The sequence below is a fragment of the Pagrus pagrus genome, assembly GCF_965226575.1.
Source record: "Pagrus pagrus genome assembly, chromosome: 20".
NCBI lineage: Eukaryota > Metazoa > Chordata > Actinopteri > Spariformes > Sparidae > Pagrus > Pagrus pagrus.
The window spans coordinates 1672907-1690541 of NC_140207.1; the positions used below are offsets into that span (position 1 = coordinate 1672907).

Here is a 17635-nt window from a genome sequence, read left to right on the forward strand (position 1 = left end):
ACGGCTCCACCAAACTTCATTCATTTTTCCGTCACTTCTGCAGCTCATCATCAGCTTCTATCTCCAGACTGCTTCTCCTCCTCCAGCTCCAACGTCACATCGTGTCATATTGTGTTTGTTTGTGTGTTAGTGTGTTTGTGTGTTTGCTGTGTTTCTCAGAGACGGATGATTAAAGCGGCAGGTAACTGGATCCTGCAGCAGGTGAATCAGCGCTGATGTTGCAGCTTGAGGTTTTCTGTGTGCAGCGTCGAGACACAGATGTGCTTCATTGATCCTGCTGGGAGGTGACACAATAAGGACACACCATCCATAATACATCACAACTATAGATCTGAGGGGGGGGGGCATTAATGATGTCATCAATGGCTCGACGAGGAGCAGAATGAAGAGGAGGGCGAGTGACGTCACAGCAGTGAAGTCTTCAATGGGGCTGTGTGTGTGTGTGTGTGTGTGTGTGTGGCTGCAGTATCATTAATCATCACTGCCCCCATTTGTTTTCTCAGTCAGTGGCGCCATCTGGTGTTAAAAACATGTAACTGCAGCTCATCTCAGGCTGCTACTGTTTGTTTTTAACAGAAGTGGAAAGTAACTAAGTACATTTACTCAACTACTGTACTTAAGTGCAATGTTAACTTTTATACTGAACTAATGTTTCACTTTTTCTTGCACTGCATGTATTTGTTACCGTTAGTTACTAGTTACTTGAGTACTTTAACTACTCAGTACTCTCCCCTGTCTGTGACAGAATACCTATTTGCGGTGCAAACAAATCTTCTGTAACTGAGTCAACAATTTAACTTTATTTAATTTGAACTTGAATGTAAATTTTTTATCTATTTAACAAAATAATCACAACAGTATTTACATGTTACTTCACATTAGATGTTTAAATTCACCGTCTGTTTTTGTAATTAATGGATTTCTTCCTGTATCTAAAATACAGGAAGAAATCTGTAAAATAAACATTTTTCACAGTGTACTCTGACGTCTAAAAAGTCAAATACATTATAAATAAAACATTAGCTCAACCTTTGAACACATTAATGCATCAATAATTATAATGTAAACATTTAACAAACTGTATGTTTCTCTGAATATTTTACTTTTCATACTTTAAGTATATTTTGATGTGAACACTTTTATATTTTAATAGAATTTTGAATGTCTTGTGTCAATGTGATGTGAATTATCGGGATACTCTCGGGTCAGTACCTGCTGTAGCCGCGGGTGTTCAACATCCGGGTGAACACGTTAATTCAGGCGCCATGCTGTGATGAAGTCGAGGCTGTTGGCAGCTTCAGCATCGTTCAGTCAGCGCTGAGTTTACAGAGACACTGAAGTTATTAAAAAGGAACATTGTCGGTTTAAATGATGATTAATTCAGACTTTTTAAAACAACCTTAACATCTTCTGGATGTTTAACATCCTCATGACGTTTATGATCCGCTGCTTTCTACTGGACTGTACCGTCTGCTGACAGTGTGAACAGAGTTAAGTGATAATTTGGGGGTTTAAGTGTTTTTAAGAAACTCAAGGACACAACAAACTTCACTGTGAATGTGATGTAGTTCATTTGTATTATTTTATCTGTTTACCATGTTCTTCTTTATCTCTTGGACGTTCTTACACAATAACTGAACATCTTGTCTCTGTGAGGGACAAATAAGGATCCTTCAGTCCTCCCTGCAGGTGAAACAGGTGTGTTTACCTTTAATTATCTATTGTTCTAATTATAAATCTGAAGTATTTGAATGTTTTTTAGGGACAGTTTGTTTGTTGTTGCTGTTTTCATGGAGCTCATCTCTACATAAGTTAAAATACTGTTTTATTTGAGTTCTAACTTTTTTCTCAGATGACAGAAGAAACAAAAATCTGAGACAAATAATCTTTCATACTTCTTCCTGTTTGTGCACAATAATATTAAAACCTTCTCTCTTAAGCTCTCTTCCTCTTCCTCTTCCTCTTCCTTCTTCCTCTTCAAGTATCTTCTCTTTCGTTGCAGATATCAGTAATCCTCAAAATGTACTTAAATATTGTTCCTGCATTTCTACTACATATCCCTCCAAGGTCAAAGGGTTTTCGTCAGGCTGCTGTGACCTTTGACCTCAGTCAGCTAGTTATTCTGCAGTTTCTACTCGACTCAACACCTGAAACATTCACACTGTACTTGTGGCTCTTGTCTTTGCAGCAGATGCTTCATATCAAACAGTCAGTGAGGTGGTGAAAACATGAAGAACATCCTCAGAACAGACTCGTCGTCCAACACCCAGCCTGTCGTCCTCTCTCAGCTCTCCTTCGGCTCTTATTTATCAATTAGCCGCGGCGGTGTGTGCAGCAGGGTTTGTTAATCCCTGCAGGATAATTACAGGGCTGCCTCGGTGCAAAGCGCCTGTTGAGGCTGTAATTGGTTTGCGGTCTGGCGGCGGCGGTGACTCACTGCTGGGTATTGACTCGTTCTCCCGAGGCGGCGATGAGCAGTTCGTTCTGCTGCTCTGAGACGCCCGGCTCATTTCTGGACCAAACCTCAGAGGAAGTTCCTCAACTTTAGATAAAAGGAGAATCTCTGGATGTGTCTCGATTGGTTTCCTCGTTATGGCTTCGCTCCGACCTTTGACCTTCATCTCTTCGCTGCTCGACTCAATATCAGAGTCTTTTTTTACACGAGCGTCTGTTGTTCTGCTGGAGGAGAGAATGTGTGTGATGATACCGTCAACTGTGTGCTGGAAAATGTCAAATAAACCAAAGACTATTAAAGTTAAAGGTAGAGTCAGCAGGATTTGTCCCAGCTGTTCCTGAACGCACCACAAAGATAGTTGATTGTTGAGTCTCATTCCCAGGACGTCAAATAGCCACATGTTGGGTTGGTAAAGCGTCCGAGCAGCAACAAAGAGAGAAAATAAGAAACTCTCTGCAGATACGAGACACTAACACGCCTTTTCTCCCCATTCAGCCTCCCTCTCTGTCTGTTCACGTCTTTTACGTCTTTGTCTCGTCTCGCTGCGTCTGCCGTGTGTGATTTGCTCTGATAGGTCGACATCGGTCTTGTGATGTTGGGAAGGCGGCGTGCGATGACGCCAAATAACAATAATCCATAATTCACCTCAAATGCATCAAACTAAAGTAACGAGGCTGTTTGAAGCTGTGAGGAGGAGAAAGTTCAGATGTTTGTGTTCAGATGTAGAGAGGGAAAGTCTCAGAGATACTCAGGTACAGTACAGACACCTGAGACATGTACTGAAGGACAGTGATGAAGTATTTGTACTTCGTTACCTCTGGTTCAAGGCAGAATTTTAGTTTGAAACATGAGAAATGAACCGACATCATCAGCAGGTTGTTGAGACGTTTGTGTCATTAATCCAGCAGCAGCATGTCACAGTGTTTCTGTTCGACCTCTCACTTCCTCCTCCGAGTTAAAGTCAAGTTGACCTGCAACTAAACTGAGTTCATCTTCTGTTTCCTCCAGTTTGGTCCTTTTCTCCTTTTCACTTCTTTGTTGTTTCTTTTCAGTCTCGTAGTCCACAGAACATTTCTGGAGCTTCACAGTAAAACAGAGTTGCAGCGTTCTGCTGAACACCTGAAGCAGCTGGAGATGATTTAAACATCAGATGTCTCCACGCAGCTCGTCTGCTGTGATCACAGAGATCACAACCTGATCTGAGGAGATGATGTTTATTTACACACTTTATTAAGATAAAACCTTCACGTAGCAGCTACGTGAAGATTTCGCCCTAAAACAGGATGTAAACAACGTCTCTTCAGATCACTGATAACAAACTGTGTCAACTTATTGTTCTGTTAGCGACTGAGCTAACAAGCGTTTCTTGAAGAGGTAAACAGAACAGAGAAGCTCTTGGAGTAGGTTAGCATGTTAGCAGTTAGCTAGTATTAATGTCACTGGATCTCTCTCAGAGGGCCGTGTGATGTCTGACGGATCACATTATTGTGAAATGATTCATGATTACTCCAACAATTTTAATTTTCACTGAAAAAACTATTAAATCATGACGATGTGACATTTGTTGGGTCCACAAACATGTTTTCTCACATCTGGAGAACATCTGCAGCTCTGCATCGTGATCACTTTACCTTCATCAGATAACTGCAGCCGTGTAATAATCTAAATAATGTTTCGATTGTTATCTCTCTCTGTTTCTTCACACTTCTCAGTGGAGTCAGGAAACAGGAAGTGGAGCGCTGGTCACCTGACCAATCAGCAGCAGTGTGTCAGGATGACCTCACAGCCCGGCGGTCGAGGTCAGAGGAAGTTCCTGCAGAAGAGGAAACGACTTCCCCAGAAGATAAAATAGTGCTCAAGTCTGAGGCAAACAAATGAAACCCGTCTGTATTACACATTATAATACATGACGATAAAACAAACTGCAGCATCTCAACATTAAAGTTTGAATGTTTTTTAGACTACATTCACAATCTGAGCTCATTAAAGACGAATCAGCAGTTCTGTCACACGTGTTCTTAAAAACACACAAATAAAAACGAATCACCGACAAACTCGTGTCATCATGTTCGTAGATGAACTTGTGCTGCAGCACAGACGCCTCTCCTCCTGTTTTCATTATCAGTTTTATGTTCAAGGTTTTTGCAGATTTTCATGAAAAAGCTGTGAAACTGATGAAAACTGAGCCGACAAGATGCAGTAAGTTAAACAAGAACAAGCAGCAGGTCGTGCAATAAAACTCCCAACACAATGTTAAAGACAAAACTGTTTTTTAGATTAATGTGAAACGTGTGGCAGAGGGCCGCTGTAACACTAAATCATCTGAGCTCCGACTTTTCCTTTTGGATCAGAATGTTTCTCAGAAATCTGAGAAGAGTGAAACTTAAAAGTCTGAATTTTGACTTTAATTTAACTTTAAACTCAGAACTGAGAAAATTCACAATTCTATGAAAAAAAATAGAATTTTGAAAATAAAATCAGAATTCGGATTAAAACACAAAAAACTGTTAAAAGTTCAAATGTTGAGAGATTTCTGATTCTGGCTTCAATCAGAATTATGCAAAAAAAAAGTTTGAATTTTGAGACAAAAGTCAAATTTTGCAATAAAAGTCAAAATTCAAACTTTTAACTTTCTGAGGAAAAAGTTTGTTCTTCAATTCTGACTTAATTAAACTAAGTTAAACTAACTAATTCACAAAACAGTCAAAAGTTTTCGATAAACGTCTCATTCTGACGACTTCAGACAGAAAACAATGGTCGACAGTGAGCTGAGCGTTAAATCTTAGAAGAACCAGAAACAACGTTCTGTCGTGAGTCGGGATGACGGCGTGGTTCTGTTCCAGCTGTTCGCGATGGTTATCAGCCTCTTTGTCGATGACAGTGTGGTGTTACACTAAACAACTACATCAGTCAGGGGGCGAGAGGAACAATATCAGTTACTGGGATAGAGTACTTGAGTAAATGTACTCAGTTACATCCCGACACTGGTTGTGTAGTGATTTGGTAGGTCTGGTGCATTCTGGGTAAAAATGGAAGCTGCTGTGTCACTGCAGAGGACAGTGATGAAGAGTGGACGGATGTTCACACGCTGAACATCTTCTGAAGAACAAAAAGATTACAAGACAGGAAATAAAATATCACTGTTATTAAAATCAATGTGAAGAGAATCAATAAGTTCTGAAGAGTGGTTCTGAAGTTCTGTTCAGTCCGAAGAGTCGGTGAAGTGAGTCCACTTGATCTCTGAGTCACTGAGGATCAATACCAGTCTGACCGACCGTCAGTCTGCTGGGTCAAGGTCACCACAACACACACTTCCTGTTTCCTCTGTGTGTGTGTGTGTGTGTGTGTGTGTTTCAGTTTTGACCCTGATGATGTTTTTCTTCTCATTAATTATGTTTTTTTCTCAACAATAAACTAAAACACTCTCATGAAGTGAAACCAGAGCTCACGTCACTTATTTACAATGTATAATTATATTATATTCTTTAGAGTAGAGGAAGGAAACATTTACAGGAGAACAGACGAGACAGACTTTATATTTTACTTCACTTCAGATTCAAATATTGTACTTTTAGTTACTTTTACATATAAACACAACATACGTTGATAATATTCTTATATTATATGCATCATATGATACAGTACTATATTATTAATCTACCTCAGTATATTAAGTATCTGAAATTAGCTCCATGTGGACAAACGACAACAATAAAATACTTCCACATGAAGTCACTGCTGATAAAACTGGACTTTACTCCAGACGAGACTTGTAATGGAGTATTTTCAGACTGCAGTGTTTCAGGACTGTTTCCAACCAAAAGAAACATTTTGGTTTCTTTCACTGTAAATTATTTTTGTCGCTCTGAAAATATATAAAAACACAAATGTGTAAAAACATTATCATCTCTTTGATCACAATAATAACAATATTAATTTGCTTCTTCTGCTGAGTTTGACTTTTTGCTCTTTTCTATTCGTCATCACTGAAGTGAAACTCACACAGTAAACACAAATTATGTAAAGATGTGTGTGTGTGTGTGTGTGTGTGTGTGTGTGTGTGTGTGTGTGTGTGTGTGTGTGTTAAAGGGGAAGCAGTGTGTGTATATAAGCTGGTGCTGAAGTCGATCTGAGATCATCTTCTGATCTGATCGTCAGAGACTCGACAAACCATCCTTCATCTGAGCGGTGAGACACACACACACACACACACACACACACACTTATATTTCTGTGTTATTCTGAAGTTTGTTTCTTATAAATGTTAAAGACGTGAACATTTTTAGTCACACTTCATTTGTTCGATGATTCCTGAACGTTCGTCTTCTTCATCATTTATCTGCTCAACGTTTAAACACGCAGAGAAAATTAACATTTGTCCGTTTTAATAATTAACTTCAATTTGTGAGCAACAATCATTTTACTCAATTTTATTAATTAAGGTGAAAAAAATGCATATATGATTTTTTCCCACCTTTTCCTGATTCCTCTCCTCTCCTTGTCTCCTCTCCTTGTCTCCTCTCTTTGTCTACTCTCCTTGTCTCCTCTCTTTGTCTCCTCTCCTTGTCTCCTCTCCTTGTCTCCTCTCCTTGTCTCCTCTCTTTGTCTCCTCTCTTTGTCTCCTCTCCTCTCCTTGATTGTTTTTATGTTTTTCTTTTTAAATAAATAAAAAAGTTGTATGTGTTTCATTTGACTTTGTGTTTTGTTGAATGTGTTCGCAGTGACCTCATCGTGACATCATGTCTCGTCCTGCCAATGACTCCAGCACCTACAGGGGGCGCTACACTGAGCCGGTACGCTGACAGCATTCAGGAAACAAAGTCCTATTTTAGTTCAGGTGAAGTTTATTTTTCAGGGCTTCGTTAATCACTTCCTGATTTTTAATGTTTATTTGCTCTCTAGCTGCCGACGTCGAACCTGGGCGCCATGGAGAACGACTTCCCAGAGTTTGAGCCGTTTGAAGACGAGGTCCAGCCCAGAGGACACGCCCCCGCAGGCCGTGAGACCCCTGTCATTCATTTGTCCGTCAGAAACCAATATTCCTCTGATCAGTGATCAATGAGGTGTTAATGGTGCTGCACCGTCCCTTCATCTCCTCAGAGGCTCTGACGGTGCAGGAGATCGACATGTGTCAGCCGGTCAACAAACCCAACCACTACACCGGCGCCTACGACATTGAAAACCTGGTGGTGCGTCGCGGGCAGGAGTTCGTCGTCAGAGTCACCTTCAGCCGCCCGCTCGCCGACGGAGACGACTTCCAGCTCGAGTTCCTGATTGGTGAGTTTGAGTTCTGAGCTCACCTCCCATTGGCTGCTTCGGTCAGACTGAACCAGATCTTTGTGATTGGCCTGTTTGAATCAGATCTCTCTCCGATTGGCTGGTTGTCCACCATCTTGGACGGCGAGGTATGGCAACACCGCTCGGACAAACCGCCTGCAGAACTGCAGCGGAACCAGCGGTGTGTCAAAGCGTCCTGCGTCTCTCAGTCAGGAATCAGATTACTTCAGAGTAAAGTAGATGATTACATTCAAGTAGAACAAGATCAAAAAATAAAACATAAAAAGGGCTCTCCTCTCCTGCCTCCTCTCCTGGCCTCCTCTCCTTGTTTCCTCTCCTTGTTTCCTCTCCTTGTCTTCTTTCCTTCAGTCCTGAAATGAAAACTGTCATTTTGTGTTTCAGACTCAACAAATGTTTTGTGTGATCATCGTTGAGCTGAAGAAAAAGATACGAGTGAACATCTGTCAGACACAACAGCTCTGTGTGTGTGTGTGTGTGTGTGTGTGTGTGTGTGTGTGTGTGTGTGTGTGTGTGTGTGCTCTAATGACAGAGCCACAGGGAGTGTGTGCACTAATTATCCAGCCAGACGAGTGTGAGGCTGCCTAATGAACTGACAGTCATCTAATTGTTGGATCGACGACTGTTAACAAACGTCTTTTCATCAGCTAATTGTTTAACGAGGGAGCTTTCACTGCCGGTCTCAGGTGGACTGAGCAGAACCACACACACACACACACACACACGTGTCATATGTCTCAATGAAGCAGACTGAAGCCGATCAGTTCACAGGAGAAGTGGATTAAATTAGATCAGACTTGATTTAACTTGTTTTGTTCTAACCACATTTCTCCTTTCCTCTCCTTGTCTCCTCTCCTTGTCTCCTCCCCTCTTCATCACTCATCCTCCTCTTCCTCCTCCAGGCTCCAACCCTTCAGTCGCTAAGGGCTCCCTGGTGGTGGTGACCACCAACTCCCGTGCCGGCGGCCCGTGGTCTGGCCAGATTCTGGAGATGCAGGGTCAGTCGGTGGTGGTGGGCGTCACGGCGACGCCCGACGCCATCGTGGGGAAGTATCGGACCTATGTGGCGATCGCGGCCGGCGGCGGCATGCAGCGATCCAAGAGGGACCCGAACACCGACCTGTACGTGCTGTTCAACGCCTGGTGTCCAGGTACGCACCCCTCCACTGGCTCTGTACCGCCCCCTAGTGGCTGAGAAGGAGAAACAAAATTGTATCAAGGAGAATTTTAATTATTCATGAAGGTCAAGGGAAAGTTTCAGGAAAGTTTCAGGGTCAATAAAATGTTTCTTCTTTCATAAATTGAGTGTAAATGGTGAAATCAGTGTAAACAGTGTGTTCAAACAGCTGCTAAATGTTGGCAGGTGAGACTTTAGCACTTTAGACACAGAAGCAGACAGGCTGGTACAGCCATGCTGCCACAAACTGACACTTTGTACAAGGAAACAAACAACTTACTGTTTTCATTTAATGCTGAATTTACAAGAAGGAGACAATGATTCAGAGTCTGTCAGAGACAGAGTTTCACTACGTTACAAAGTTTGTTTTAACTCAACAGCTCTTAAAATCACCACATTTGTTAAGGGAGTCTGGTGATGTTCACTAGTTCAAATATTCTCCACCTGTCTCTCTCTTTGCAGCCGACGCTGTGTTTGTTCCTGATGGAGCAGAGCGGATGGAGTACGTCATGAACGACATCGGTGTGATCTATCAGGGTTCAGCCGACGCTGTCGCGCAGCGCAACTGGATGTTTGGACAGGTACACACAGACACACACATGCACACAGATCATGACAATTAAAGAAATGAACTCGAGGTTGAGGTTTTCTCTTCCTGCAGTTTGAGCGCGGCATTTTGGACGCCTGTATTCAAATCCTGGATGCATCTCGGATGCCGATCTACAACCGAGGCGACGTCATCCAACTGATCAGGAAAGGATCGGCCATGGTGAGGATGATCAATTCACTTAACAGTGTCCAATGAGTTCACCTGGGCCGATGAAGGTCAGGACCAACGTTACCTTTTCAGTCCCAGGACTGTTAAAAATCATAGAACAGCAAAGTTTCCTCTCCAGATTTTGACCTTTTTTCCTTTGTGTAATAAACGTTTCAGTCTGAGAGGGTCACTGACCTTTAACCTCCCGCTTGCTTCAGGTCAACTCTCAGGATGATAACGGCGTGTTGGTTGGAAACTGGAGTGACGACTACTCCATGGGCAAGCCACCGACATCATGGACGGGCAGCGTCCAGATCCTGCTGCAGTACGCCAACACCGGAGTCCCCGTCTGTTTCGCCCAGTGCTGGGTGTTCGCTGGAGTCTTCAACACCTGTAAGAGCCGAACTGTCACCATGTTAGACTTTAAACACACAGTGTCCTGACACGCCCAGCAGATTACTTCATATCTTTTGTGTCTTTGTCTATAAAGACACAACAATTCGTGCAATGTGTTGAAAAAATGACAACAGAGACTAAAAACAACCTCTAAGACACACAAAGGACCACAAAGTATTGAAAAAAATGAGAAAAACGACCACCAAAAGTATAAAACAACACAAAGAGACAGAGACAAACACAACGTTTGGCAAAAATTAGACATAAAGTACCACAAAAACACACTTAAACAACACAAAGAGACAAAAAACAAGCACGGATATGTAAATGACCACTCTTCTCCCTGCAGTCCTGCGCTGCCTCGGCATCCCGTCGAGGGTCATCACCAACTTCAGCTCCGCTCACGACAACACGGGCAACCTGAAGACCGACCTGATCTTCAAGACTGACGGCACACCGGACAGACGCCACACCAGGGACTCCATCTGGTTCGTCCACGCTAATGTCTGTCAGTCGTGTCAGGAAACAAAGTTCAAGTTTCAAGAAACTTCAGCTGACTTCCCATCAGCACTGAGGGAGGAGACGATGACGCCATGAATATGTGTAGACGCTGAGAAACAGACATGTGCAGAACCTGCCTGAGAAACATCACGTTTTTAAGTTTCCTTCAGCGTCACAGTAACCCAGTGATAGCTGTCTGTACATCCATGAGTGCACTGCTAACAGGAAGTGCTAACAGCTGATTCGGCAGATATTTGGAGGTTTTTTATTCTTCTTTGGTTGTTTTTCCATTTTAAATCAAGTCTCCAGCTGCTCCAGATGTTTAGCAGAATGCTGCAACTCTGTTTTACTGTTTTTAAAACTGTTACCTTCATCAGCCTGGAGGCAGGAGACGATGGCTGAGGTTACATTTTGGCTCTTTTCAGATATATTACATTTAAAGTATTATATTTTCCTCTGAACTGCAGTAAAGTATACAGTGGCAGGAAACTGAAACTCTCCACCACTGGAGGAACACGTGTCTGTAGATGCTAAAGAGCATCAAACATTTGAGTGAATCAAATGAAAGCGTAACACTCGTTGGTCTAATTCAACGTCTGATGTGCAGGAACTACCACTGCTGGAACGAGGTCTTCGTCCTGCGTCCTGACCTGCCCCCCGGCCTCGGAGGATGGCAGGTGGTGGACGCCACGCCCCAGGAGACCAGCGATGGTATGACGGAGGGAAGACAGAGACAGATGGACGGATGAAGAGACAGACGGATGATTAATCTCTGTTTGGTTCCTGCAGGACATTTTCGCTGTGGTCCTGCCTCGGTCGCCGCCATCAAGGAGGGCCTGCTCTGTCACCCGTTCGACTGTGGGTTCGTCTTCGCCGAGGTGAGAGTCAACATTTCCACAGCTCGATCTTTGAGGTCTTTGCTTCATGTTGTCACACGGTACCTTCAGGGTCGTGACAGTCTGTCCTCGCCTGCAGGTGAACAGCGACGTGGTCTTCCACAAGAGGGATCGCTTCGGGACTCTGACTGCCTACAAGGTGGACAAGACTCATGTTGGACAGGCTATCTGCACCAAGGCTGTGGGCGGCTCAGGAGCTCAGGACGTCAAGCACACCTACAAGTACCCTGAAGGTAACACACACACACACACACACACACACACGCACACACACACACACACACACACACACACACACACACACACACACACACATCCTGTGTCCTGTAATCCTGAGCTAAAATCTTTAAGATTTAAGTGCAGTGATGGAATGTAACTAAGTACATTTACTCAAGTACTGTACTGAAGTAAAACTTTGAGGTATTTTACTTGAGTATTTCTATTTTCTGCGTCTTCATACTTCCACTCCACTACATTTATTTGATACGTTTAGTTACTAGTTAGAAGTTTACTCGAGTTATGTTTAGTTACTACTGTAAGACGTTTACTCGAGTACTATTCATCTGGGTGATGTTCACTTTAACCAAAGTAATATTTTAACACCATATCTTTACTTTTACTCAAGTTTGACTTGACTACTTTTTACAACACTGTATGTAGTGATAGAATGTAACTAAGTACATTTACTCAAGTACTGTACTTCAATACAATTTTTGAGGTACTTGTACTTACTTGAGTATTTCCACTTTCTGCTCCTTTACTCTTCCACTTTACTACATTTTGAAGGCAAATGTTGTACTTTTTACTCCACTACATTTATTTGAATACTTCAGTTGCAAGTTACTTTGCAGATTGTAACAAAAAGTAGCACAATTTTAACAACATTTATGTATTTATTATATGACTGGACCTGATAATTGTCCATACATGTTAATATGTGTATAATTAACTCGTACTTTTGATACTTAAGTACATTTAATATCAGATACTTGAGTTTTCCATTTTCTGCTACTTCAGATTACTTCAGTTACAAAGTAATCCCTGTGTGGTTGGACTGACCCGGTTTCTGTGTGCAGGCAGTGCTGACAACGAGCAGACGATGAACCGGGCCGAGGAGTACGGCTGTGCGAGGGATCACTCTGAGGTGGCTGACAGCCAGCTGTCCATCACCATCAGCTGTGAACAGGTGACACAGCCGCCCGTCAGCAGCCGAATGTAACTGAGTACATTTACTCAAGTACAAAGGTGTTGTTCTACTTTTACTCCACTACATCTCAGCAGTCATACTCGAGTAAAAGTAAAGATATGGTGTTAAAATATTACTTTGGTAAAAGTGAAAGTCTCTCATAGGAAGAGTACTCGAGTAAAAGTCTTAAAGTAACTGATATTAAATGTACTTAAGTATCAAAAGTACAAGTAAAAGTAAATTACATATATTTACAAGTATGAACAGTATACACTGTGTAATATGGGTCGACTGATTATCAGATCTGATGAGATACTTTGGCTCTGATGCAGCTTGTAATCTGCAAAGTAACTAGTAACTGCAAAGTAACTAATAACTAGTAAAAAGTACAATATTTGCCTCTGAGATGTAGTGGAGTGGAAGTGTAAAGTGGCAGAAAAAATGGAAATACTCAAATAAAGTACAAGTACATCAATGCTGTACTTAAGTACTTGAGTAAATGTACTTAGTTACATTCCATCACTGCATACAGTGTTGTAAAAAGCACCCAAAGTCATACTCGATTACTCTGATGCAGTATGTAATCTGCAAAGTACCTAGTAACTACAGTAATCCAACACATGTAGTGGAGTATCAGTATGAGTACAGCCCTCCCCCCCCTGCAGGTCAGCCTGGGTCAGGACGTGAACCTGGCCGTGGATATCCAGAACCAGGGTGACGTCCCCAAAACGGTCCAAGCGAACCTGGCCGCGTCCGTCGTCTTCTACACCGGAGTCATAGCCAGTCACTTCAAAGACTACCCCTTCAGCGTCACCGTGCCGGCCAATCAGAGTGAGCGACATCAGCGCTGCAGGTGTGTGTCTGTGGTGATCACCTGTGTCTGATGAGAGCCGTTGTGTGTGTGTGTGTGTGTTGCAGCGGAGCGAGTGATGCTGAAGGTCACGGCTCAGGAGTACCTGCCTCACCTGGGCACGCAGCTCTGCCTGCACTTTGCTGTGACTGGACAGGCCGACGGCCAATCGCTGAACGCCGTCAAGGTGGTGGACCTGCAGACTCCAGGGCTCCTCATGCAGGTAGAACACCTGAGTGTGTCTGATCCTGCTCCTTCACACTGCAGATTGTACTTTTCACCCCACTACATTTATTTCATTACTTTAGTTACTAGTTAATCTGCAGATTACACGCTGAAGCTTCTTCTCCTTCTTCTTCTCCTTCTTCTTCTCCTTCTTCTTCTTCTCCTTCTTCTCCTTCTTCTTCTCCTTCTTCTCCTTCTTCTTCTTCTTCTTCTTCTCCTTCTTCTTCCTCTTCTTCTTCTCCTTCTTCTCCTTCTTCTTCTTCTTCTTCTCCTTCTTCTTCCTCTTCTTCTTCTCCTCCTTCTTCTTCTTCTTCTTCTTCTTCTTCCTCTTCTTCCTCTTCTTCTTCTCCTTCTTCTCCTTCTTCTTCTTCTTCTCCTTCTTCCTCTTCTTCTTCTTCTTCCTCTTCTTCTTCTTCTTCTTCTCCTTCTTCTTCTTCTTCTCCTTCTTCTCCTTCCTCTTCTTCTTCTCCTTCTTCTCCTTCTTCTTCTTCTTCTTCTCCTTCTTCCTCTTCTTCTTCTTCTTCCTCTTCTTCTTCTTCTTCTTCTCCTTCTTCTCCTTCTTCTTCTTCTTCTCCTTCTTCCTCTTCTTCTTCTCCTTCTTCTCCTTCTTCTTCTTCTTCTCCTTCTTCCTCTTCTTCTTCTTCTTCTTCCTCTGTGTTTGCAGGTGAGCGGCACCCCTCAGGTGCAGCAGGAGATGGCGGTGACCGTCTCCTTCACCAACCCCTACAGCTCCCCCCTGCATGACGTCTTCATATCGATGGAGGGACCTGGACTCATGAACAACAGGACACGTTACTACAGGTACACTCACCTCTGACGCCATGTTGTTGTGTTGTGTTGTGTTGTTGTGTGTGTGAGCTGTGTGTTAATGCCTCTGTGTGTGTGTTTCAGTGTTATTGAAGGTCAGGCTACGATCAGCTGGAGTGAGACGTTCACCCCTCGGCTCGGCGGACACCGTTGCCTCGTGTCGGCGTTGAACTGCCGCAACCTCCATCAGGTAACCTCCACATCTCCATTTACCATTTAAACTACATGTCCCATCAGCCCCATCTGCCTCCGCCCGCTACGGAAGCCCTGAGGGGCAAGTGAAGATTTTTTTTTATGTTGACCCATTTTCCCAGTTTTACCGTGTGTAACATATTAATTTGCCATGTGTGATCATGTTAGCATGCTAACCTTTGCATGCTAACATCAGCATGAGACCCAGGAGTTGTTTGTTTATGATGCTAATTCAACATTTCATCGTGTTAGCATCGAGGACGTTACATTAAATCTGTGCGGCCCTTACAGCGTTTTGCCAACTGAGCTGGCTAACTTCCTGTCTAAGCGCCTGGCTAACTTTAATAGAGATAAAGTAATTGAATCGTTTAACAGCGGCTTCTTTCACAATGTTAGCTTAGCACGTGATGTTGTAATGACGCAGCTTGACCGCTATGAAAGTTAGCTTCAAAGCCTGGCGCTCGTCCTGGAGGCTTGGTTAGCATTCACATCACATAACAGCTACTTTTGACAAAATGGCCGCCGAGCAGAGTCAACAGCATCAAGTTGAACCGAGGTGATGTCAGCTGACGCCCTGTTGTGTTTTTCAGGTGAATGGATCTTGTGACGTCACCATCGCGGAGATGTGACCCCGCCCCCTCGCCTTTCCTCCACACTTCCGGCCAATCACAGAGTGCGCAGAGGCGACAGTCAGCACACACACGAGCTGATGATGATTCACTTTTCTTCTTTAACTTCATTTACACAAATGAAGGAAATTCAGACATTTGTGTGACATTTTAAAATTAAAAGTTCAGACAGTTTAATCACAGTAACGACCAGCACCAGTACAACGAAGTATTAATGTTATTAGATACTTTTGATCGCCCTTTATTACACAAAAATAATCAATTTAAGGATTTTCAGTACAACACGTGTACGATCCAGATTTCAGGTTCATAAAATCATCACGACAAGTCAAATTTAATATGAATTCAATTAATATAAAATCAAATGTTTGGATCCAGTGTAAACAGAGCCGTTCAATTTAAACTTTGACTGTGTCATGGCCAAAAGTATATGGACAGATAGATATGTGATTGGAAGAGGAAACGTCCGTATATTTTTGGCCATTTACTGTATCAGGAAAATGAGGCTCAAACCGAATAAAACTCAGCTCAAAACCAAAACACTTTAAATAGTTTAAGACGCAGAAACATCAAACTTCAGGTGATGAAATTAATACATGAATTAATTAATCAGTACATTAAAATAAAACTCTGATAAAATGAGACGTGAGGATGAAACCGGAGTGTGAGGGATCCTGGCAGCAGCTCTCCTCCGTCACACGTCCTCCCCGACACGACGAGTTGATATGAAATATTAATCAATCATTACACCCACCGATCAATACCCCACATCCACTGAGAGCTGACAGCGAGGAGCTCCTCTCAGTCTGGACGTCGAACCTGCTGAACGAGGGTTTTCATTTTGTCTCTTTCTGGATGAAAACAAATGTGATTTTATTTTGTATCTTTGTGCCTTTAATACTTTGATATTTTATTACTTTGATACTTTATTACTTTAACACTGTTCACGCTGAAACTTTCTACTAACAATAAAAGCAGACTCAGAAGCACTGAAGGCGTCTCAGAACTTTATTTTAAAACTCAACATGTTTTACAGAGAAATGTTTTATTTATTATTAAAAAAGGATTTTTAATTTGGGTTCAAGAGGAACACGTAATCAAAAGATACAGTGATGGAATGTAACTACATATAAAAATTAATAAAAAATAATACAAATTAATGAAAAATATTTAGAGATGTAAAACGTAAAAACAAGAGGTGTATCTCATGCAGCCAGTGTAGTTACATGATCCCAACATGATTTTTAGTCAATTGATCACATGACCTGGAAGGTATTGAGTTAAAATGCGGATCTAAAAAAAGAGGCGTATCTCATGCAGCCAGTGTGAGCTAAAATGCTAATATTTGCATATAGAAATTAATAAAAATTAATAAAAATTAAAGCTGCAAGCAGCGATGAACGGGCCCTCGCAGTCCACGTGCGTCGGGGCTTGTTCGTGCAACAACTTCCGTTGAGGAATGAAACGTGAAGGCAGTCAAGCTGTTCTTTCGTCATTTAACAATAAAAGCGCCCCCTATTGGCCGATTTGAACCAAATTCTTCACAAACCGTCATCGGGCCATGGAACACAATTAAAAAATGTTAAGTGTTAAAGGGACTGTATTTCACCAAGATATGCAAGACCGTCTGTTTGACCACAATGTGCAGGAAATTGTTGTGTTATATTTGGGGTGTTGTTTGGACTATCACAATTCTTTTAATAAGTTTTTGTCAGGAGGGTCCACAGATGCTGTGTGCAATGTTTGGTGCAAATCGGTGATTTCCTGTGAGAAGTTCGAAATAGTAGGTTTGCGACATTTGGCCAATTTGCGGGGGGGAAAAAAACGGTAGGCGGAAATGGGCGTGGCCTATATCAGGAGATTCAGCACAATTCACTGAACGCGTGGATATAAGGTTTTTGAATGTGCGACAAAGTATGTGGGAGTTATAAGCCAAAACACACTTTCCTTGATTATAGCGCCACCTGGTGGTGGACATTCACGACAACCATAGATTATACAATTTGTCGCCAGATGAGACGTCTTTGCAAAGTTTCTTGAGTTTTGGGGCATGTTCAGGGCTCCAGAAAGCTCCTGATGCGCAGATGAACAATAATAATAAACAGTCCGCACTGTGAGTGTCGGGCCCTGATGACATCACTGATATTAAAGCCCATAGCTGACGTGACCCGGGAAGAACCAACGCCAACATGTTGACAACTTACACTCGCACCTGCAGAAACATGCACTGCCTCTGTCCGGTCCAACTAGCAGGTTGCTAGCAGGAGTG

The 17635-nt window shown here is 42.5% G+C and overlaps 1 protein-coding gene across 1 annotated transcript; it reads left to right on the forward strand.

Moving 5' to 3' along the window:
- The first annotated feature begins 6580 nt into the window (after positions 1-6580).
- Positions 6581-16355, forward strand: LOC311249196 (coagulation factor XIII A chain-like). Its single transcript, XM_084340058.1, has 18 exons — positions 6581-6643; positions 7177-7248; positions 7358-7454; positions 7556-7732; positions 8653-8901; positions 9390-9508; positions 9589-9696; positions 9903-10077; positions 10430-10568; positions 11189-11292; positions 11371-11459; positions 11557-11710; positions 12554-12663; positions 13329-13494; positions 13582-13736; positions 14403-14539; positions 14630-14735; positions 15328-16355. The coding sequence occupies exons 2-18, from the start codon at positions 7195-7197 to the stop codon at positions 15364-15366; spliced, it is 2178 nt and encodes a 725-aa protein (XP_084196184.1). The 5' UTR covers positions 6581-6643; positions 7177-7194; the 3' UTR covers positions 15367-16355.
- The last annotated feature ends 1280 nt before the right edge of the window (positions 16356-17635 follow it).

Bases quoted from the DNA above. Each gene is read 5' to 3' on its own strand.
- LOC311249196 (XM_084340058.1), top strand. From the start codon at position 7,195: ATGTCTCGTCCTGCCAATGACTCCAGCACCTACAGGGGGCGCTACACT. The intron at 7,455-7,555 runs GTGAGACCCCTG...TCATCTCCTCAG, and splicing joins AGGACACGCCCCCGCAGGCC to AGGCTCTGACGGTGCAGGAG. The intron at 7,733-8,652 runs GTGAGTTTGAGT...TTCCTCCTCCAG, and splicing joins CCAGCTCGAGTTCCTGATTG to GCTCCAACCCTTCAGTCGCT.